Source organism: Coffea arabica, chromosome 4c (assembly GCF_036785885.1).
Source record: "Coffea arabica cultivar ET-39 chromosome 4c, Coffea Arabica ET-39 HiFi, whole genome shotgun sequence".
In the NCBI taxonomy this organism is placed as follows: Eukaryota; Viridiplantae; Streptophyta; class Magnoliopsida; order Gentianales; family Rubiaceae; genus Coffea; species Coffea arabica.
Window position 1 is genome coordinate 26,240,331 of NC_092316.1, and position 25,655 is coordinate 26,265,985.

The following is a 25,655-nucleotide window of genomic DNA, read 5'->3' on the forward strand; positions in this document are numbered from 1 at the left end:
AATAAGAATCAAGAAATTGAAGTTCACTTGAGAAGAGTCGTGAAATAATTGCTCGCTCTTCAAACTGAAAAATTTGATAACATTTTTGCTTGAAGATGACTCTTGAGTCAAAAGTGCAAGTAAAACGGTTTCGTAGTGATTCAAATCGTTTTCCTAAGGGTACAAGTTCGGCCAAGTCCTAACGTATAACCCTCGATAAACAAGTGGCAAAGGTCCTCGATAGTTCAAGTGATAATCACTTAACCTTCACTCAAGTCGCAAAGATAGTTTTCTAGACTTCGAGTAAAAATTCGGGCAGCATGCCCTTTGTGTTTACCTAATTTCCAGCCATTTAGGCTTCATTATTTTTCTTCAACAACAACCCAACATCACACATAAAAACAATTCAAGTCAAGAGCCGTTCCATAGGCTCACAATATCACAAAACAAGATTCACAACAATCACAAGTGCAGAATTTCAACTTAGCACAAGACAGATTTGACGTACAAATGCGGAAATAACATATCCAAGGCTACGCTTATTGGATTGAGGTGTAACCTATACCGTTTCGAAGCTAAGACACAGAGCTACAATGTTCATGAAGGTCACTTAGTCCAGCTTCTAATGTAACTTAGTCAAATTCTCGAATTACTAAACCAGAAACCAATTCATCGGCTGTTTAAACGCATTACACGGTAACGGACATAACTCAATGTACAAAGGTCGAATTCAGGTGATCTTAGAGGCATTTTAAAGCTACTTCAGAACACTACAACTTTCATGTTTTGGCCCAGAGCTAAATCAGTACGGATCCTAGTCAAAAAATGTGATAAACTGGACTCAACTGCTGAAACGGACTGCTGGGAAATACTTAGAACAGTAAGGGTATTTTGGACTTTTCCCGTCCTACGTTGCTCCGATTGAGCTGAAATTTTGTAGGCACCCATAAAATGCCATTCTATACAACTTTTATTCTTTGACCTAAGGCCAAAACAGCCTCTAACATACAGATAAAAATTCGGACAGAATGTTGAGACAATTTTCCAGATTTTGGAAATTTTGAGTTTCTAGTGAATCTTTCCTTAATTTCTTGGTCCAATCACTACCAAAACACCATATAACACCTCAATTGCAACATATAAACATCATACAATCATTTGGGCAGAATTTCCACAATCCCTAGCTCATCAAATAAATTGGGAAAAACTACTAAAACATGCTAATCATCCATAATCTCACCCTAAAATCAAGTTACTAACCTTAATTTAACAAGATTAGAAGTAAAACTTGGAGAGATAAACTCTCTTACCTTGAATAAAAGTCACCAAGAGTAGCACAAGCTCTCCCCTTCAAGAATCACACCACAACTCACTAGCTAGTCACTCAAGAACAAGTTTAATCGGTTTACTTTGCTCGATTCCTCACTTATTTGTTGGATTTGGAGATGAAATGAAAGATTTTCCCTTGGAGTTTTTCTCCTTGATGTTCTCGGCCAGCAGCAGCAGAAATGAGGAAGAAATTGGCTAAGTGTTGTCTTGGGTAAGAAGCCATGAGGTGGTGACAAGTGTCACCACCACCACCCTTCCTTTTTCTCTTTCTTTCTTGCCTTTCTTGGCCACTAATTTCGGTCAAGGCTGCTACAATATAAGAAGATATTATGTACAAAATTCAACAAACTTGTTGGGTAAGAAAAATGGTGGTCAAGCGGTGCGTTCAATCGGTAATACGCGGGACCCGCCGGTTCGCGCCGTTTTTCTTAAAAACTCACGTACTAGGGTTTTTACTTCTCATTCACTAACCTTATACCATTGCCACTAGTCACATCTTATTTCTCACTTAAAAACCACTTTTAATCCCCAAAATTAATCCTTACCCTGTACCGAAAATTCATCCGGTGAAAAATCGCAAAAACCCTAATTTTGCTCCAAACTTGAAACCGAAGAATAAAACCCTACTTTCTAGATTCATTTGCACTTATTATGGAATAATTGGATAGTAGGGCTTTAATAAATGATAATTTTTCAATTCCAGTAAAAAAAAATTAGGGTTCTAGTCTTTTAAAACAAAATAAGGTTTTAAATCAAACCCCAAAGAAATACACTTTAATATTTTCTTCACAAACAACCTCCTAATATTCGAGATGTTACATCCCCTCCTCTTGAAGGCGATTTGTCCCCAAATCAAACTCATCGTCTGCATGAAAAGGACTCAAGTCAGATACATTAAAAGTAGCATGTACCCCATACTCACCTGGAAGGTCAAGTTTGTAGGCATTGTCATTTATACGCTCCAGGACTTGGAATGGACCATCTCCCCGTGGAAATAGCTTACTATGCCGTTTGACTGGGAACCTCTCTTTGCGCATGTGTATCCATACCCAATCGCCAGGCTCAAAGATCATCTTGCGGCGCCCCTTGTTGACACTTTGGATGTATTGAAGTGTACGCTTCTCGATGTTGGCTCGCACCTTAGTGTGTAACTCACGTACATATGCAGCCTTGGTCTTACCATCCAAGTTAACTCTCTCATGAACAGGTAAAGGAGTTAAATCCAAAAGTGTGAGAGGGTTAAAACCATACGCAATTTCAAACGGCGAATAACGTGTAGCAGAATGGACAGTGCGAGTGTATGCAAATTCCACATGTGGTAAGCAATATTCCCAAGATTTAATGTTCTTTTTAATAACTGCGCGCAATAGGGTAGATAAAGTCCTATTAACCTGTGACGACCCCACCTTCCCCTAAGGCGAACCAGAGGGTTCGGCGGACCGCCTGCCCAGCTCTAGCCGGGACTCAGTCGCACACTACAGTCCTGAACCCAATTACAATATAAATCTCAAAATTACATCAAATTCTCCAATGATTACATATCACAAATGCAGCGGAAACTGATTCCAATCGTGGAACGTATACTTACATCCATATCAATTTCAAATATTTATACAAGACCAACTCGTACATAAAATAGATCCAAACTTAAACTGTACACGATATAAGCCATCCAGTCACGTGAATAAGCACTCCAAGCTTTTCTTCGCCTTGAGCCCTGGGGGGGGAAATAAAACATTTTTTGGGGTGAGCTAGAAGCTCAGCGAGTAACCATTAAAATCAGTAATCAAATCGGTTTCACAATAGTTCATTTCAATGATGTCATATAGCAATGATAAATCCGGAAACAACTACAACATTTGCAAAACAGTAAATATGGATTATCAATAATTCAAGAAACATTTACAATGGAAAGCGATAGTAACATTCATGAAAGGATACATTCATTCTCCTGACATTTCCTCGCTCATTTGGTCATTCATTTTATTTCATTCACCCCGTCCCTGGCTTTTGGCCAGGCTCCACCAACCTACATAGGTAATACTCGAGTATACCAAACGTTCACCCAAGTTCCTAATCGCCTGACCGAGTCCGCTTCTGGCTCAAGACGACCGGTAACAAGGGGCAATGGCCAGTTCAGCCCAAAAGGCTTACATCATGCGCAACTAGCATTTCAATAATTAAATCCTTGAAAATTGCACAGCTATTTAGGTCGAGTGCGATAAAGTACACACTCGCGCTCGAAAACTCGTTTTGGAAATCATTATAAGCGCTTAACACGTTATCAACCAAAATACAAGTCATGAAGTCAAAAAACATAGCAAACAAGGCACACTCAAATGCCAGCACACATGATATGCAAGAAAACATTTCAAAAGTAACTTTGGAAACAGTTCAAAAGTAAATAATGTAAGAAACGGTTCATAAATAACTTTAGAAGTAGTTTGAGATCACTCACCTCAATGGCTCAGAAATCATCCATCATGTATCATTGCCTTGCTCAAACCCAAGTCTTAGATCACAAACTCAATGCAAACAAATCCTTTAAAAGTTCGGACAGCACTTCCCCTACATTTGCTAACTTTTCCAGCCATCATGGCTTCATTATTTCCTCAGCCAGTCCCAAAGGTACACACACAACAACAAGTTCATCCATAGCCATTCAGCAAGCTCCAAGTAGTACTAATACAAGTCAAGCTAGGGAAAAGTCCGGAAATGAAGGTTAAGCTCAAAACCAGAAAAACAGTTTTGACGTCATTTTGCGGTAATGGTACCAAATGCGCTACGATTGTCGGATGAAGGTGCAAGACCCACCGTTTCGAAGCTAAGAAACAGGGCTACAACAATGTAGAAGGCCACTCAATCCAAATCCTAGCACAACTAGGTCAAATATGCCAAATACTACACCAGAACCACCAAAAACAGGTTTACAAATCACACAATGCTGTAATGAACACAACTCAGTCTATACAGGTCCAAATGCCGAAATTCCAAAGGCATATGTTAGCTAAGACATCCAGCTACATTTCCTCAGAAGATACCAACAACAAAATCCAAACCAATTCCAGTCAAAACAAACGATTACAAGCGCAGTTTTTCACATTCTGAGCAACCCAGATCAGCAACAGTAAAATCGACATAACTCACTCTACACATATCCAAATGACCTGAAATTTTGTAGACACTTCAAACTCACCAATACCTACAACTTTCATGTTTTGATCAAAGGCCAATTCGGCCTCTAACATAGTGCAATAAATTCGGGCAGAATGAAGAACTACAAAACCTAATTTTCTGAAATTTCTTCCAAAACAGAAATTGATTGCACTTAATCACTTTTTCCACCTCCTAGAGTCATTAAACATCATTTCCAATCATCATACATGACCACAACACCATGATCACATTAAACCAGAAAATTCCTCAAAAAAATAAAAAACTTCACCAATTCAACCAAAATCAAGTTTTAATCCATAAACTTGCATCTCCTACTATCACCAAGCATGAATTTAACATCATTAGAGGGAGGAGAGGGGTCCTTCTCAACTCACCTTAGTAACCAAAGAGATGGAGCAACCTTGCACTTAAATCTTCCAAATCACTTCACCAAGAACCTTAATCCAACCAAGAGAAGAGTTTTTATAGAGTAAAACTAAAATTAAACGGTTAAAAGTGAAGATTAAGCAAGCTTGGAGCAAAGAAATTGGAGAGCTTCTCTTCCCTTATTGCTTGAAGGTGGCCGGCCATATGAAGCTTAGCAATGAAGATATTTTGGTCAATTTTTGAAGTTATTATGGTAAATGGTAAAAGGTTGAATAGTAAGTCAAAGTCCAAGACTTAATCTTATGGTGACACTTGTCACCCTTAGGTTTAAAACTTATCTTTTGTCTCTCCAATTACAAATATCTTAACACCTTGTAAAATAATATCACTTAATACAAAATTCCAACAAGTTGTAAAAAAAATATAATGCATTTACCGCACTTGCGGGTCCCACGTCCAAAATACGCTTTTATTTTCTCAAAAACTAACCGATACTAGAAAAATCATTTTAAAACTATTTTTGCTCATAAACTTTATCTGGAAAATTTTTCTAATCAAGAAAATGTAGAAAAGGCGGGCAATTAAAAAAATAAACCCTAGAAAATTAGAAAATTTCCGGGTTCTCAAACTCAGTTTTTTTTTCGGGGCGTCACAATCTCCCCTCCTTAAAAGAATGTCGTCCTCGACATTCCCTCTTGTACCAATCAAGTCAAGACATCCTGCACAAATCTCTCAAGAGTCAAATCAAACCCACAGTCCGGCATCCTAAACTTCAAGCCTAGGATACACTACAGAGATCTCAAGCCTAAGCTCTGATACCAACTGTGACGACCCCACCTTCCCCTAAGGCGAACCAGAGGGTTCGGCGGACCGCCTGCCCAGCTCTAGCCGGGACTCAGTCGCACACTACAGTCCTGAACCCAATTACAATATAAATCTCAAAATTACATCAAATTCTCCAATGATTACATATCACAAATGCAGCGGAAACTGATTCCAATCGTGGAACGTATACTTACATCCATATCAATTTCAAATATTTATACAAGACCAACTCGTACATAAAATAGATCCAAACTTAAACTGTACACGATATAAGCCATCCAGTCACGTGAATAAGCACTCCAAGCTTTTCTTCGCCTTGAGCCCTGGGGGGGGAAATAAAACATTTTTTGGGGTGAGCTAGAAGCTCAGCGAGTAACCATTAAAATCAGTAATCAAATCGGTTTCACAATAGTTCATTTCAATGATGTCATATAGCAATGATAAATCCGGAAACAACTACAACATTTGCAAAACAGTAAATATGGATTATCAATAATTCAAGAAACATTTACAATGGAAAGCGATAGTAACATTCATGAAAGGATACATTCATTCTCCTGACATTTCCTCGCTCATTTGGTCATTCATTTTATTTCATTCACCCCGTCCCTGGCTTTTGGCCAGGCTCCACCAACCTACATAGGTAATACTCGAGTATACCAAACGTTCACCCAAGTTCCTAATCGCCTGACCGAGTCCGCTTCTGGCTCAAGACGACCGGTAACAAGGGGCAATGGCCAGTTCAGCCCAAAAGGCTTACATCATGCGCAACTAGCATTTCAATAATTAAATCCTTGAAAATTGCACAGCTATTTAGGTCGAGTGCGATAAAGTACACACTCGCCTCGAAAACTCGTTTTGGAAATCATTATAAGCGCTTAACACGTTATCAACCAAAATACAAGTCATGAAGTCAAGAAACATAGCAAACAAGGCACACTCAAATGCCAGCACACATGATATGCAAGAAAACATTTCAAAAGTAAATTTGGAAACAGTTCAAAAGTAAATAATGTAAGAAACGGTTCATAAATAACTTTAGAAGTAGTTTGAGGTCACTCACCTCAATGGCTCAGAAATCATCCATCATGTATCATTGCCTTGCTCAAACCCAAGTCTTAGATCACAAACTCAATGCAAACAAATCCTTTAAAAGTTCGGACAGCACTTCCCCTACATTTGCTAACTTTTCCAGCCATCATGGCTTCATTATTTCCTCAGCCAGTCCCAAAGGTACACACACAACAACAAGTTCATCCATAGCCATTCAGCAAGCTCCAAGTAGTACTAATACAAGTCAAGCTAGGGAAAAGTCCGGAAATGAAGGTTAAGCTCAAAACCAGAAAAACAGTTTTGACGTCATTTTGCGGTAATGGTACCAAATGCGCGACGATTGTCGGATGAAGGTGCAAGACCCACCGTTTCGAAGCTAAGAAACAGGGCTACAACAATGTAGAAGGCCACTCAATCCAAATCCTAGCACAACTAGGTCAAATATGCCAAATACTACACCAGAACCACCAAAAACAGGTTTACAAATCACACAATGCTGTAATGAACACAACTCAGTCTATACAGGTCCAAATGCCGAAATTCCAAAGGCATATGTTAGCTAAGACATCCAGCTACATTTCCTCAGAAGATACCAACAACAAAATCCAAACCAATTCCAGTCAAAACAAACGATTACAAGCGCAGTTTTTCACATTCTGAGCAACCCAGATCAGCAACAGTAAAATCGACATAACTCACTCTACACATATCCAAATGACCTGAAATTTTGCAGACACTTCAAACTCACCAATACCTACAACTTTCATGTTTTGATCAAAGGCCAATTCGGCCTCTAACATAGTGCAATAAATTCGGGCAGAATGAAGAACTACAAAACCTAATTTTCTGAAATTTCTTCCAAAACAGAAATTGATTGCACTTAATCACTTTTTCCACCTCCTAGAGTCATTAAACATCATTTCCAATCATCATACATGACCACAACACCATGATCACATTAAACCAGAAAATTCCTCAAAAAAATAAAAAACTTCACCAATTCAACCAAAATCAAGTTTTAATCCATAAACTTGCATCTCCTACTATCACCAAGCATGAATTTAACATCATTAGAGGGAGGAGAGGGGTCCTTCTCAACTCACCTTAGTAACCAAAGAGATGGAGCAACCTTGCACTTAAATCTTCCAAATCACTTCACCAAGAACCTTAATCCAACCAAGAGAAGAGTTTTTATAGAGTAAAACTAAAATTAAACGGTTAAAAGTGAAGATTAAGCAAGCTTGGAGCAAAGAAATTGGAGAGCTTCTCTTCCCTTATTGCTTGAAGGTGGCCGGCCATATGAAGCTTAGCAATGAAGATATTTTGGTCAATTTTTGAAGTTATTATGGTAAATGGTAAAAGGTTGAATAGTAAGTCAAAGTCCAAGACTTAATCTTATGGTGACACTTGTCACCCTTAGGTTTAAAACTTATCTTTTGTCTCTCCAATTACAAATATCTTAACACCTTGTAAAATAATATCACTTAATACAAAATTCCAACAAGTTGTAAAAAAAATATAATGCATTTACCGCACTTGCGGGTCCCACGTCCAAAATACGCTTTTATTTTCTCAAAAACTAACCGATACTAGAAAAATCATTTTAAAACTATTTTTGCTCATAAACTTTATCTGGAAAATTTTTCTAATCAAGAAAATGTAGAAAAGGCGGGCAATTAAAAAAATAAACCCTAGAAAATTAGAAAATTTCCGGGTTCTCAAACTCAGTTTTTTTTTCGGGGCGTCACAATCTCCCCTCCTTAAAAGAATGTCGTCCTCGACATTCCCTCTTGTACCAATCAAGTCAAGACATCCTGCACAAATCTCTCAAGAGTCAAATCAAACCCACAGTCCGGCATCCTAAACTTCAAGCCTAGGATACACTACAGAGATCTCAAGCCTAAGCTCTGATACCAACTGTGACGACCCCACCTTCCCCTAAGGCGAACCAGAGGGTTCGGCGGACCGCCTGCCCAGCTCTAGCCGGGACTCAGTCGCACACTACAGTCCTGAACCCAATTACAATATAAATCTCAAAATTACATCAAATTCTCCAATGATTACATATCACAAATGCAGCGGAAACTGATTCCAATCGTGGAACGTATACTTACATCCATATCAATTTCAAATATTTATACAAGACCAACTCGTACATAAAATAGATCCAAACTTAAACTGTACACGATATAAGCCATCCAGTCACGTGAATAAGCACTCCAAGCTTTTCTTCGCCTTGAGCCCTGGGGGGGGAAATAAAACATTTTTTGGGGTGAGCTAGAAGCTCAGCGAGTAACCATTAAAATCAGTAATCAAATCGGTTTCACAATAGTTCATTTCAATGATGTCATATAGCAATGATAAATCCGGAAACAACTACAACATTTGCAAAACAGTAAATATGGATTATCAATAATTCAAGAAACATTTACAATGGAAAGCGATAGTAACATTCATGAAAGGATACATTCATTCTCCTGACATTTCCTCGCTCATTTGGTCATTCATTTTATTTCATTCACCCCGTCCCTGGCTTTTGGCCAGGCTCCACCAACCTACATAGGTAATACTCGAGTATACCAAACGTTCACCCAAGTTCCTAATCGCCTGACCGAGTCCGCTTCTGGCTCAAGACGACCGGTAACAAGGGGCAATGGCCAGTTCAGCCCAAAAGGCTTACATCATGCGCAACTAGCATTTCAATAATTAAATCCTTGAAAATTGCACAGCTATTTAGGTCGAGTGCGATAAAGTACACACTCGCCTCGAAAACTCGTTTTGGAAATCATTATAAGCGCTTAACACGTTATCAACCAAAATACAAGTCATGAAGTCAAGAAACATAGCAAACAAGGCACACTCAAATGCCAGCACACATGATATGCAAGAAAACATTTCAAAAGTAACTTTGGAAACAGTTCAAAAGTAAATAATGTAAGAAACGGTTCATAAATAACTTTAGAAGTAGTTTGAGGTCACTCACCTCAATGGCTCAGAAATCATCCATCATGTATCATTGCCTTGCTCAAACCCAAGTCTTAGATCACAAACTCAATGCAAACAAATCCTTTAAAAGTTCGGACAGCACTTCCCCTACATTTGCTAACTTTTCCAGCCATCATGGCTTCATTATTTCCTCAGCCAGTCCCAAAGGTACACACACAACAACAAGTTCATCCATAGCCATTCAGCAAGCTCCAAGTAGTACTAATACAAGTCAAGCTAGGGAAAAGTCCGGAAATGAAGGTTAAGCTCAAAACCAGAAAAACAGTTTTGACGTCATTTTGCGGTAATGGTACCAAATGCGCGACGATTGTCGGATGAAGGTGCAAGACCCACCGTTTCGAAGCTAAGAAACAGGGCTACAACAATGTAGAAGGCCACTCAATCCAAATCCTAGCACAACTAGGTCAAATATGCCAAATACTACACCAGAACCACCAAAAACAGGTTTACAAATCACACAATGCTGTAATGAACACAACTCAGTCTATACAGGTCCAAATGCCGAAATTCCAAAGGCATATGTTAGCTAAGACATCCAGCTACATTTCCTCAGAAGATACCAACAACAAAATCCAAACCAATTCCAGTCAAAACAAACGATTACAAGCGCAGTTTTTCACATTCTGAGCAACCCAGATCAGCAACAGTAAAATCGACATAACTCACTCTACACATATCCAAATGACCTGAAATTTTGCAGACACTTCAAACTCACCAATACCTACAACTTTCATGTTTTGATCAAAGGCCAATTCGGCCTCTAACATAGTGCAATAAATTCGGGCAGAATGAAGAACTACAAAACCTAATTTTCTGAAATTTCTTCCAAAACAGAAATTGATTGCACTTAATCACTTTTTCCACCTCCTAGAGTCATTAAACATCATTTCCAATCATCATACATGACCACAACACCATGATCACATTAAACCAGAAAATTCCTCAAAAAAATAAAAAACTTCACCAATTCAACCAAAATCAAGTTTTAATCCATAAACTTGCATCTCCTACTATCACCAAGCATGAATTTAACATCATTAGAGGGAGGAGAGGGGTCCTTCTCAACTCACCTTAGTAACCAAAGAGATGGAGCAACCTTGCACTTAAATCTTCCAAATCACTTCACCAAGAACCTTAATCCAACCAAGAGAAGAGTTTTTATAGAGTAAAACTAAAATTAAACGGTTAAAAGTGAAGATTAAGCAAGCTTGGAGCAAAGAAATTGGAGAGCTTCTCTTCCCTTATTGCTTGAAGGTGGCCGGCCATATGAAGCTTAGCAATGAAGATATTTTGGTCAATTTTTGAAGTTATTATGGTAAATGGTAAAAGGTTGAATAGTAAGTCAAAGTCCAAGACTTAATCTTATGGTGACACTTGTCACCCTTAGGTTTAAAACTTATCTTTTGTCTCTCCAATTACAAATATCTTAACACCTTGTAAAATAATATCACTTAATACAAAATTCCAACAAGTTGTAAAAAAAATATAATGCATTTACCGCACTTGCGGGTCCCACGTCCAAAATACGCTTTTATTTTCTCAAAAACTAACCGATACTAGAAAAATCATTTTAAAACTATTTTTGCTCATAAACTTTATCTGGAAAATTTTTCTAATCAAGAAAATGTAGAAAAGGCGGGCAATTAAAAAAATAAACCCTAGAAAATTAGAAAATTTCCGGGTTCTCAAACTCAGTTTTTTTTTCGGGGCGTCACAATCTCCCCTCCTTAAAAGAATGTCGTCCTCGACATTCCCTCTTGTACCAATCAAGTCAAGACATCCTGCACAAATCTCTCAAGAGTCAAATCAAACCCACAGTCCGGCATCCTAAACTTCAAGCCTAGGATACACTACAGAGATCTCAAGCCTAAGCTCTGATACCAACTGTGACGACCCCACCTTCCCCTAAGGCGAACCAGAGGGTTCGGCGGACCGCCTGCCCAGCTCTAGCCGGGACTCAGTCGCACACTACAGTCCTGAACCCAATTACAATATAAATCTCAAAATTACATCAAATTCTCCAATGATTACATATCACAAATGCAGCGGAAACTGATTCCAATCGTGGAACGTATACTTACATCCATATCAATTTCAAATATTTATACAAGACCAACTCGTACATAAAATAGATCCAAACTTAAACTGTACACGATATAAGCCATCCAGTCACGTGAATAAGCACTCCAAGCTTTTCTTCGCCTTGAGCCCTGGGGGGGGAAATAAAACATTTTTTGGGGTGAGCTAGAAGCTCAGCGAGTAACCATTAAAATCAGTAATCAAATCGGTTTCACAATAGTTCATTTCAATGATGTCATATAGCAATGATAAATCCGGAAACAACTACAACATTTGCAAAACAGTAAATATGGATTATCAATAATTCAAGAAACATTTACAATGGAAAGCGATAGTAACATTCATGAAAGGATACATTCATTCTCCTGACATTTCCTCGCTCATTTGGTCATTCATTTTATTTCATTCACCCCGTCCCTGGCTTTTGGCCAGGCTCCACCAACCTACATAGGTAATACTCGAGTATACCAAACGTTCACCCAAGTTCCTAATCGCCTGACCGAGTCCGCTTCTGGCTCAAGACGACCGGTAACAAGGGGCAATGGCCAGTTCAGCCCAAAAGGCTTACATCATGCGCAACTAGCATTTCAATAATTAAATCCTTGAAAATTGCACAGCTATTTAGGTCGAGTGCGATAAAGTACACACTCGCCTCGAAAACTCGTTTTGGAAATCATTATAAGCGCTTAACACGTTATCAACCAAAATACAAGTCATGAAGTCAAGAAACATAGCAAACAAGGCACACTCAAATGCCAGCACACATGATATGCAAGAAAACATTTCAAAAGTAACTTTGGAAACAGTTCAAAAGTAAATAATGTAAGAAACGGTTCATAAATAACTTTAGAAGTAGTTTGAGGTCACTCACCTCAATGGCTCAGAAATCATCCATCATGTATCATTGCCTTGCTCAAACCCAAGTCTTAGATCACAAACTCAATGCAAACAAATCCTTTAAAAGTTCGGACAGCACTTCCCCTACATTTGCTAACTTTTCCAGCCATCATGGCTTCATTATTTCCTCAGCCAGTCCCAAAGGTACACACACAACAACAAGTTCATCCATAGCCATTCAGCAAGCTCCAAGTAGTACTAATACAAGTCAAGCTAGGGAAAAGTCCGGAAATGAAGGTTAAGCTCAAAACCAGAAAAACAGTTTTGACGTCATTTTGCGGTAATGGTACCAAATGCGCGACGATTGTCGGATGAAGGTGCAAGACCCACCGTTTCGAAGCTAAGAAACAGGGCTACAACAATGTAGAAGGCCACTCAATCCAAATCCTAGCACAACTAGGTCAAATATGCCAAATACTACACCAGAACCACCAAAAACAGGTTTACAAATCACACAATGCTGTAATGAACACAACTCAGTCTATACAGGTCCAAATGCCGAAATTCCAAAGGCATATGTTAGCTAAGACATCCAGCTACATTTCCTCAGAAGATACCAACAACAAAATCCAAACCAATTCCAGTCAAAACAAACGATTACAAGCGCAGTTTTTCACATTCTGAGCAACCCAGATCAGCAACAGTAAAATCGACATAACTCACTCTACACATATCCAAATGACCTGAAATTTTGCAGACACTTCAAACTCACCAATACCTACAACTTTCATGTTTTGATCAAAGGCCAATTCGGCCTCTAACATAGTGCAATAAATTCGGGCAGAATGAAGAACTACAAAACCTAATTTTCTGAAATTTCTTCCAAAACAGAAATTGATTGCACTTAATCACTTTTTCCACCTCCTAGAGTCATTAAACATCATTTCCAATCATCATACATGACCACAACACCATGATCACATTAAACCAGAAAATTCCTCAAAAAAATAAAAAACTTCACCAATTCAACCAAAATCAAGTTTTAATCCATAAACTTGCATCTCCTACTATCACCAAGCATGAATTTAACATCATTAGAGGGAGGAGAGGGGTCCTTCTCAACTCACCTTAGTAACCAAAGAGATGGAGCAACCTTGCACTTAAATCTTCCAAATCACTTCACCAAGAACCTTAATCCAACCAAGAGAAGAGTTTTTATAGAGTAAAACTAAAATTAAACGGTTAAAAGTGAAGATTAAGCAAGCTTGGAGCAAAGAAATTGGAGAGCTTCTCTTCCCTTATTGCTTGAAGGTGGCCGGCCATATGAAGCTTAGCAATGAAGATATTTTGGTCAATTTTTGAAGTTATTATGGTAAATGGTAAAAGGTTGAATAGTAAGTCAAAGTCCAAGACTTAATCTTATGGTGACACTTGTCACCCTTAGGTTTAAAACTTATCTTTTGTCTCTCCAATTACAAATATCTTAACACCTTGTAAAATAATATCACTTAATACAAAATTCCAACAAGTTGTAAAAAAAATATAATGCATTTACCGCACTTGCGGGTCCCACGTCCAAAATACGCTTTTATTTTCTCAAAAACTAACCGATACTAGAAAAATCATTTTAAAACTATTTTTGCTCATAAACTTTATCTGGAAAATTTTTCTAATCAAGAAAATGTAGAAAAGGCGGGCAATTAAAAAAATAAACCCTAGAAAATTAGAAAATTTCCGGGTTCTCAAACTCAGTTTTTTTTTCGGGGCGTCACAATCTCCCCTCCTTAAAAGAATGTCGTCCTCGACATTCCCTCTTGTACCAATCAAGTCAAGACATCCTGCACAAATCTCTCAAGAGTCAAATCAAACCCACAGTCCGGCATCCTAAACTTCAAGCCTAGGATACACTACAGAGATCTCAAGCCTAAGCTCTGATACCAACTGTGACGACCCCACCTTCCCCTAAGGCGAACCAGAGGGTTCGGCGGACCGCCTGCCCAGCTCTAGCCGGGACTCAGTCGCACACTACAGTCCTGAACCCAATTACAATATAAATCTCAAAATTACATCAAATTCTCCAATGATTACATATCACAAATGCAGCGGAAACTGATTCCAATCGTGGAACGTATACTTACATCCATATCAATTTCAAATATTTATACAAGACCAACTCGTACATAAAATAGATCCAAACTTAAACTGTACACGATATAAGCCATCCAGTCACGTGAATAAGCACTCCAAGCTTTTCTTCGCCTTGAGCCCTGGGGGGGGAAATAAAACATTTTTTGGGGTGAGCTAGAAGCTCAGCGAGTAACCATTAAAATCAGTAATCAAATCGGTTTCACAATAGTTCATTTCAATGATGTCATATAGCAATGATAAATCCGGAAACAACTACAACATTTGCAAAACAGTAAATATGGATTATCAATAATTCAAGAAACATTTACAATGGAAAGCGATAGTAACATTCATGAAAGGATACATTCATTCTCCTGACATTTCCTCGCTCATTTGGTCATTCATTTTATTTCATTCACCCCGTCCCTGGCTTTTGGCCAGGCTCCACCAACCTACATAGGTAATACTCGAGTATACCAAACGTTCACCCAAGTTCCTAATCGCCTGACCGAGTCCGCTTCTGGCTCAAGACGACCGGTAACAAGGGGCAATGGCCAGTTCAGCCCAAAAGGCTTACATCATGCGCAACTAGCATTTCAATAATTAAATCCTTGAAAATTGCACAGCTATTTAGGTCGAGTGCGATAAAGTACACACTCGCCTCGAAAACTCGTTTTGGAAATCATTATAAGCGCTTAACACGTTATCAACCAAAATACAAGTCATGAAGTCAAGAAACATAGCAAACAAGGCACACTCAAATGCCAGCACACATGATATGCAAGAAAACATTTCAAAAGTAACTTTGGAAACAGTTCAAAAGTAAATAATGTAAGAAACGGTTCATAAATAACTTTAGAAGTAGTTTGAGGTCACTCACCTCAATGGCTCAGAAATCATCCATCATGTATCATTGCCTTGCTCAAACCCAAGTCTTAGATCACAAACTCAATGCAAACAAATCCTTTAAAAGTTCGGACAGCACTTCCCCTACATTTGCTAACTTTTCCAGCCATCATGGCTTCATTATTTCCTCAGCCAGTCCCAAAGGTACACACACAACAACAAGTTCATCCATAGCCATTCAGCAAGCTCCAAGTAGTACTAATACAAGTCAAGCTAGGGAAAAGTCCGGAAATGAAGGTTAAGCTCAAAACCAGAAAAACAGTTTTGACGTCATTTTGCGGTAATGGTACCAAATGCGCGACGATTGTCGGATGAAGGTGCAAGACCCACCGTTTCGAAGCTAAGAAACAGGGCTACAACAATGTAGAAGGCCACTCAATCCAAATCCTAGCACAACTAGGTCAAATATGCCAAATACTACACCAGAACCACCAAAAACAGGTTTACAAATCACACAATGCTGTAATGAACACAACTCAGTCTATACAGGTCCAAATGCCGAAATTCCAAAGGCATATGTTAGCTAAGACATCCAGCTACATTTCCTCAGAAGATACCAACAACAAAATCCAAACCAATTCCAGTCAAAACAAACGATTACAAGCGCAGTTTTTCACATTCTGAGCAACCCAGATCAGCAACAGTAAAATCGACATAACTCACTCTACACATATCCAAATGACCTGAAATTTTGCAGACACTTCAAACTCACCAATACCTACAACTTTCATGTTTTGATCAAAGGCCAATTCGGCCTCTAACATAGTGCAATAAATTCGGGCAGAATGAAGAACTACAAAACCTAATTTTCTGAAATTTCTTCCAAAACAGAAATTGATTGCACTTAATCACTTTTTCCACCTCCTAGAGTCATTAAACATCATTTCCAATCATCATACATGACCACAACACCATGATCACATTAAACCAGAAAATTCCTCAAAAAAATAAAAAACTTCACCAATTCAACCAAAATCAAGTTTTAATCCATAAACTTGCATCTCCTACTATCACCAAGCATGAATTTAACATCATTAGAGGGAGGAGAGGGGTCCTTCTCAACTCACCTTAGTAACCAAAGAGATGGAGCAACCTTGCACTTAAATCTTCCAAATCACTTCACCAAGAACCTTAATCCAACCAAGAGAAGAGTTTTTATAGAGTAAAACTAAAATTAAACGGTTAAAAGTGAAGATTAAGCAAGCTTGGAGCAAAGAAATTGGAGAGCTTCTCTTCCCTTATTGCTTGAAGGTGGCCGGCCATATGAAGCTTAGCAATGAAGATATTTTGGTCAATTTTTGAAGTTATTATGGTAAATGGTAAAAGGTTGAATAGTAAGTCAAAGTCCAAGACTTAATCTTATGGTGACACTTGTCACCCTTAGGTTTAAAACTTATCTTTTGTCTCTCCAATTACAAATATCTTAACACCTTGTAAAATAATATCACTTAATACAAAATTCCAACAAGTTGTAAAAAAAATATAATGCATTTACCGCACTTGCGGGTCCCACGTCCAAAATACGCTTTTATTTTCTCAAAAACTAACCGATACTAGAAAAATCATTTTAAAACTATTTTTGCTCATAAACTTTATCTGGAAAATTTTTCTAATCAAGAAAATGTAGAAAAGGCGGGCAATTAAAAAAATAAACCCTAGAAAATTAGAAAATTTCCGGGTTCTCAAACTCAGTTTTTTTTTCGGGGCGTCACAATCTCCCCTCCTTAAAAGAATGTCGTCCTCGACATTCCCTCTTGTACCAATCAAGTCAAGACATCCTGCACAAATCTCTCAAGAGTCAAATCAAACCCACAGTCCGGCATCCTAAACTTCAAGCCTAGGATACACTACAGAGATCTCAAGCCTAAGCTCTGATACCAATTGTGACGACCCCACCTTCCCCTAAGGCGAACCAGAGGGTTCGGCGGACCGCCTGCCCAGCTCTAGCCGGGACTCAGTCGCACACTACAGTCCTGAACCCAATTACAATATAAATCTCAAAATTACATCAAATTCTCCAATGATTACATATCACAAATGCAGCGGAAACTGATTCCAATCGTGGAACGTATACTTACATCCATATCAATTTCAAATATTTATACAAGACCAACTCGTACATAAAATAGATCCAAACTTAAACTGTACACGATATAAGCCATCCAGTCACGTGAATAAGCACTCCAAGCTTTTCTTCGCCTTGAGCCCTGGGGGGGGAAATAAAACATTTTTTGGGGTGAGCTAGAAGCTCAGCGAGTAACCATTAAAATCAGTAATCAAATCGGTTTCACAATAGTTCATTTCAATGATGTCATATAGCAATGATAAATCCGGAAACAACTACAACATTTGCAAAACAGTAAATATGGATTATCAATAATTCAAGAAACATTTACAATGGAAAGCGATAGTAACATTCATGAAAGGATACATTCATTCTCCTGACATTTCCTCGCTCATTTGGTCATTCATTTTATTTCATTCACCCCGTCCCTGGCTTTTGGCCAGGCTCCACCAACCTACATAGGTAATACTCGAGTATACCAAACGTTCACCCAAGTTCCTAATCGCCTGACCGAGTCCGCTTCTGGCTCAAGACGACCGGTAACAAGGGGCAATGGCCAGTTCAGCCCAAAAGGCTTACATCATGCGCAACTAGCATTTCAATAATTAAATCCTTGAAAATTGCACAGCTATTTAGGTCGAGTGCGATAAAGTACACACTCGCCTCGAAAACTCGTTTTGGAAATCATTATAAGCGCTTAACACGTTATCAACCAAAATACAAGTCATGAAGTCAAGAAACATAGCAAACAAGGCACACTCAAATGCCAGCACACATGATATGCAAGAAAACATTTCAAAAGTAACTTTGGAAACAGTTCAAAAGTAAATAATGTAAGAAACGGTTCATAAATAACTTTAGAAGTAGTTTGAGGTCACTCACCTCAATGGCTCAGAAATCATCCATCATGTATCATTGCCTTGCTCAAACCCAAGTCTTAGATCACAAACTCAATGCAAACAAATCCTTTAAAAGTTCGGACAGCACTTCCCCTACATTTGCTAACTTTTCCAGCCATCATGGCTTCATTATTTCCTCAGCCAGTCCCAAAGGTACACACACAACAACAAGTTCATCCATAGCCATTCAGCAAGCTCCAAGTAGTACTAATACAAGTCAAGCTAGGGAAAAGTCCGGAAATGAAGGTTAAGCTCAAAACCAGAAAAACAGTTTTGACGTCATTTTGCGGTAATGGTACCAAATGCGCGACGATTGTCGGATGAAGGTGCAAGACCCACCGTTTCGAAGCTAAGAAACAGGGCTACAACAATGTAGAAGGCCACTCAATCCAAATCCTAGCACAACTAGGTCAAATATGCCAAATACTACACCAGAACCACCAAAAACAGGTTTACAAATCACACAATGCTGTAATGAACACAACTCAGTCTATACAGGTCCAAATGCCGAAATTCCAAAGGCATATGTTAGCTAAGACATCCAGCTACATTTCCTCAGAAGATACCAACAACAAAATCCAAACCAATTCCAGTCAAAACAAACGATTACAAGCGCAGTTTTTCACATTCTGAGCAACCCAGATCAGCAACAGTAAAATCGACATAACTCACTCTACACATATCCAAATGACCTGAAATTTTGCAGACACTTCAAACTCACCAATACCTACAACTTTCATGTTTTGATCAAAGGCCAATTCGGCCTCTAACATAGTGCAATAAATTCGGGCAGAATGAAGAACTACAAAACCTAATTTTCTGAAATTTCTTCCAAAACAGAAATTGATTGCACTTAATCACTTTTTCCACCTCCTAGAGTCATTAAACATCATTTCCAATCATCATACATGACCACAACACCATGATCACATTAAACCAGAAAATTCCTCAAAAAAATAAAAAACTTCACCAATTCAACCAAAATCAAGTTTTAATCCATAAACTTGCATCTCCTACTATCACCAAGCATGAATTTAACATCATTAGAGGGAGGAGAGGGGTCCTTCTCAACTCACCTTAGTAACCAAAGAGATGGAGCAACCTTGCACTTAAATCTTCCAAATCACTTCACCAAGAACCTTAATCCAACCAAGAGAAGAGTTTTTATAGAGTAAAACTAAAATTAAACGGTTAAAAGTGAAGATTAAGCAAGCTTGGAGCAAAGAAATTGGAGAGCTTCTCTTCCCTTATTGCTTGAAGGTGGCCGGCCATATGAAGCTTAGCAATGAAGATATTTTGGTCAATTTTTGAAGTTATTATGGTAAATGGTAAAAGGTTGAATAGTAAGTCAAAGTCCAAGACTTAATCTTATGGTGACACTTGTCACCCTTAGGTTTAAAACTTATCTTTTGTCTCTCCAATTACAAATATCTTAACACCTTGTAAAATAATATCACTTAATACAAAATTCCAACAAGTTGTAAAAAAAATATAATGCATTTACCGCACTTGCGGGTCCCACGTCCAAAATACGCTTTTATTTTCTCAAAAACTAACCGATACTAGAAAAATCATTTTAAAACTATTTTTGCTCATAAACTTTATCTGGAAAATTTTTCTAATCAAGAAAATGTAGAAAAGGCGGGCAATTAAAAAAATAAACCCTAGAAAATTAGAAAATTTCCGGGTTCTCAAACTCAGTTTTTTTTTCGGGGCGTCACATAACCACTTCGGTTTGACCATCAGTTTGTGGGTGGCTAGAAGTAGAAAATAGCAATTTAGTACCTAGTTTACACCACAAAGTTTTCCAAAAATAGCTAAGGAATTTGGCGTCCCTATTAGAAACAATAGTGCGTGGCATGCCATGTAATCTAACTATCTCACGAAAGAATAAATCCGCAACATGCTTAGCATCATCTGTTTTAAGACAAGGAATAAAATGGGCCATTTTGGAGAAGCGGTCAACTACCACATAGATTGAATCATGTCCTTTTCTAGTTCTAGGTAGTCCAAGCACAAAATCCATTGACAGATCAACCCATGGTTCATGTGGAATTGGCAAAGGTGTATAGAGACCATAAGGGTGTACCTTTGATTTGGCTTGGTGACAGGTCACACACCTTTCAATGTGCCGTTCTACGTCACTCCTCATGCGTGGCCAGAAGAAATGCTCTTGGAGAATCATTAAGGTCTTAGCAATGCCAAAGTGTCCCATTAGTCCTCCTCCATGAGCTTCTCTCACCAGGAGTGTGCGCATGGAGCTCTTGGGAATGCAAAGCTTGTCCTTGTAGTATAAGAACCCCTGAGAGATGAAATAGTGCTCACGAGAGTGTCGTGGCAAGGAGATAAAAATCTCACCAAAATCTGAGTCAGTGGCATAAAGATCTTTAAGAAATTCAAAACCAAGCAACTTAGCATCTAATGTAGTGATAAGTGTATACCTTCGTGAGAGTGCATCAGCCACAACATTCGTCTTACCTGTCTTGTATTTGATCACAAAGGTAAAACTGTCAATGAAGGTAATCCATCTCGCATGTCGCTTACTCAACTTGTCTTGGGATTTGATATGCTTGAGCGACTCATGATCGGTGTGCAAGACAAATTCACGAGGGCGAAGGTAATGTTGCCATGTTTGTAGAGCTCGCACTAAGGTCATGAGTTCCTTATCATAGGTTGAGTAGTTTAGAGTAGCTCCATTCAACTTCTCGCTAAAGTAGGCAACCGGGCGACCCTCTTGGAGTAAAACAGCTCCAATACCTATACCAGAAGCATAACACTCTACTTCAAAAGCTTTGTCAAAATTAGGTAAACTAAGAACAGGTGCATGTGTGAGCTTGTGTTTAAGTAATTGGAAAGACTTAGCTTGTTCCTCTCCCCAATGAAATTGCACATCTTTCTTGACAATTGACGTAAGTGGGGCAGCAATTGTGCTAAAATCCCTGACAAAACGCCTATAGAAGCTTGCCAAGCCATGGAAACTTCTCACCTCACTTACATTGGTAGGGGTTGGCCATTCACTAATAGCCTTCACCTTTTCTTGATCAACATGAATTCCCTGCTCACTAACAACATATCCTAGGAAAACCAATTGATTTGTGCAAAAGGTACACTTCTTAAGGTTAGCGTAGAGGCTTGCCTTGCGAAGTGCATCGAGAACCATTTGTAAATGCACAACATGCTCATCTAGAGTCTTACTATAGATCAAAATGTCATCAAAGTAAACGACCACAAATTTACCAATGAAAGAGCGTAAAACATGATTCATGAGTCTCATAAAAGTACTTGGTGCATTGGTTAGCCCAAAAGGCATGACCAACCACTCAAAAAGTCCATGTTTTGTTTTAAATGCAGTTTTCCATTCATCTCCTTCTTTCATGCGAATTTAATGGTAACCACTTTTCAAATCAATCTTAGTAAAAATGATAGCACCATGTAATTCATCAAGCATGTCATCCAAACGAGGTATGGGATGGCGGTACTTTACCGTGATGGCATTAATTGCCCTACAATCAGTGCACATTCTCCATCCTCTATCTTTCTTTGGAACAAGTAGAACTGGTACAGCACAATGGCTTAGACTCTCTTGAATCCAACCCTTACCAAGCAACTCCTCCACTTGTCGTTGTTGCTCCTTGGTTTCCTCAGGATTGGTCCTATATGGTGCCTTGTTTGGAAGGGAAGAGCCAGGAATGAAATCAATTTGATGTTCAATTCCCCTTAATGGAGGCAAACCATTAGGTATATCCTCAGGAAAGACGTCTTGATACTCCTGTAAGAGGTTAGTAATAACACTAGGCAAAGAAGCATCAAGAGCATTAGTGAGTAAGGATTCCTTGCCAAATAAAATAAATAAAACCTGATTAGAATGCAAGGCCTTTCTCACATCTTTCACCTTGGCAAGCATGCTGGGTTTTCTCTCCTGTGCGGGCTCGAAGACCGAATGAGAGGGATCCAACTTGCTTGAAGAAGGGTCGGCCAACACTAATTTCTTAGCTTTGGCGTTGTCCTTCTTGGTGGTAGCATGCAAGTCATACTCTTTTTGTAGACTAACTTGATGCTCATGTACTTGTTGAGGTGTAAGAGGTGCAAGTGTAATCTTTTTACAATTATACATAAAAGAGTATTTGTTCAAAAAACCATCAAAAGTGACTCTTTTGTCAAATTGCCAAGGACGCCCTAAGAGTATATGTGCAGCTTGCATTGGTACTACATCACACATAACATCATCTTCATACCTACCAATGCGAAAAGTAACCAAAACTTGTTTAAGAACACGTACCTCTCCACTGTTGTTTAACCACTGAAGCTTGTAGGGACGGGGGTGCTCACTAGTTGGCAAGTTTAGTTTCTCCACCATCAATGCACTAGCAACATTAGTGCAACTGCCGGGGTCAATTACCAAACTGCATACCTTGTTGGTCACATGGCACCTCGTGTAAAAGATGTTGTCACGTTGAAGCTCATCTCTACTAGCTTGAGTAGCTAGTGCTCTCCTTGCTACCAATCCAACTTTGTCTTGAGTTGGAACTTCCTCTATCTCATCTTCCTCTTCAACCAAGGGAGGCATGTCTTTGTAATCCTCCTCTTCATCATCAGTGACAATGTCTCCATTTGGTAGGACAAGCATTGTCCTTGGGTTTGGACATTGGCTCGCAATATGCCCAACTCCTTGACACCTCCAACATTTCGTGTCACGGTTCCTAGGCTTTGAAGTTTCAATTGTTGTCTTTGAAACAACCTTGGAGTCGGTTTTGGTAAAAGGTGGCCGTGAGCTTGACCCGTGATCTTGCTTCGGCTTTGGAGGATTCCAAGTTTTCGGACCTCTCTCCTCCCTCCTGGGCTGGAATGGTCGAGTAAATGGTTGTGGATTAGAGTTATAATTTCTGGTGGTACCCCTCCGCTTGAGCCTTTGCTCAATCTTGATGGCCTTGTCCACCATATCGTCTATCTCCACATAGTATTGAAGCTCAAGTTGATCGGCTATTTCAACCCTTAGACCACTGAGAAATCTTGCCATTGTAGCCTCTCGATCTTCTTGAATATCAGCTCTCAACATGGAGATTTCCATGTCCTTGTAGTAGTCCTCAACTGAGCGTGGACCTTGTGTCAAGGTTTGAAGTTTTTGGTACAAGTCTCTATGGTAGTGACTTGGTACAAATTGCTTCTTCATCAGTCTCTTGAGCTCAGTCCAAGTGGTTAGAGGTGGTTCACCACACCTTCTCCTACTGGTAGCCACTTGTTCCCACCAAACTAGGGTATAGTCGGTGAATTCTACTACGGCAAGTCTCAATTTTTGTGCGTCGGTGTAGTCATTACAATCGAATACTAGCTCTACCCGACTCTCCCATTCAAGGTATGTATCCGGATCGGATTTGCCTTGGAACGGAGGAATCTTCATCTTTATCCCTTTGATTGCATCACCGATTGCTCTTGTGTTTCGCTTCAGTCATCTTTGCTCGTATGCCTCATGTTCCGAATCGGCATTGGAGTCACTAGATTCCTCCAGGGTGGATTTTCCTCTAGATTTCCTAGAAGAAACCCTAGATGAACTTAGTTGATCAATCTGCTCATGGATCGTTTCCAGTCTTTGGTCAAATCTCCTCTGCATTTCCTTCCACATAGCATCCATTTTTAGTGATAACTGAGCAATGGAAAGTTCATTTTCCTGAGACATGGTGAAACCTGCAAAACTTGACAAATTGTTAGTAGAAAATGCCTCACTTGCTCCCTTAAGTGTTTCACTCCTCTCGTGTTTTCACTCAAGTGTTTATGTCACTTTAATGCTCTCACCAATTCACTCCTCAAGCCTACTTGATTGTTGCCTTTGAAGAAATCAGAAATTTTCTCAAAGAAATTCAATCAAACTTTGATCAAACAGCATCCAATTGTACCAAAGAAACAAGTAGCAAGAGTAGAAACGGAAAGCTCAAGTAATGAATTCGACAAGGAATGGAACGAGGAAGAATTGATGTACAAAAAAAATGTCCAAGTACAATGATAGAGTTTCCCAAGTGTTTACTTAATTTCCTAATTGATTTTTTTGGAACCAAGTTAGGTGTAGAACCTCTTTGGAAATCTCCCTAAAGTCGGCTAGGACCTCCTTAAAAATTTTCCAGATTTGGTAGCTTCCTAACCTCTAATTATTTTCAAGAATTTCCTCTTCTTAAATTCCCCTCAAAGTCGGCTAGACTTCCTAAAAAATATTCCAGATTTGGTAGCTTCCTAACCTCAAAAATTTTCCAGAATTTCCTCTTCTTAAATTCCCCTCAAAGTCGGCTAGAACTTCCTAAAAAATTTTCCAGATTTGGTAGCTTCCTAACCCCAAAAATTTTCCAGAATTTCCTCTTCTTAAAGCCGACCCTTGCCCCCAAAATTTTCGTCCCTTACTCTCCCTCAAGAACAAACAATTCGGCCCTCTCCTCTTTGCTCCACACAAGGACAGTTTCGACGCTTGGTTCTAATCAATGGCTTCACCAGATGATACAAGCGACGTCACCCAAGAATACTCCAAGCTGCCTGCTCAAGAAACTCCCAAGAGGTTTACTCCTAAGCCAAGGAAGCCCCGTATGGATGCAAGGACGTACAAGAAACTTTTTATACGTAGGGAGGTGTAAATCTTCAAGAATCAAGATGGTCAAGATCCTCAAAAATCTCAACGGGTGATACAAGTGATCAAGACTCAAGGTGCTCAAGATTTTCAAGAAGAAGTTGGTCAGAATTTTTAAACCCTTCCTTTGCCTTAAATTTCTATTTTTTTATTTTTTTTTTTTTGCGGATCAAATTCAAGGAACAAAGTGTAGCAAATCAGGTTTTGGCAATAAAGAATCAAGTTCCTTCTTTTCTTTCTTGTTCGGCCTTGTCCTAGCCGATCGTGTGTTTCCTTTTTTTTTCTTTTTTTGACTCTACGAACACACAATTACTTGGCTGTTTTTTTGGGTAAAAATTCCAGAATTTAATGTCACTCCAATGTTCTCCTTCAATCCTCCAATAACTATCAAAACATGTAT

General features: G+C 38.9%; 1 protein-coding gene across 1 annotated transcript; it reads right to left on the minus strand.

Moving 5' to 3' along the window:
* Positions 1 to 2,123: 2,123 nt before the first annotated feature.
* On the minus strand, positions 2,124 to 24,046 carry LOC140004740 (uncharacterized). The gene is made up of 3 exons (XM_072044883.1): positions 22,108 to 24,046; positions 20,512 to 21,405; positions 2,124 to 2,665 (listed from the first exon to the last, which is right to left on the minus strand). Exons 1-3 carry the CDS (start codon positions 24,044 to 24,046, stop codon positions 2,124 to 2,126), a joined length of 3,375 nt encoding a protein of 1,124 aa, XP_071900984.1.
* Positions 24,047 to 25,655: the final 1,609 nt, after the last annotated feature.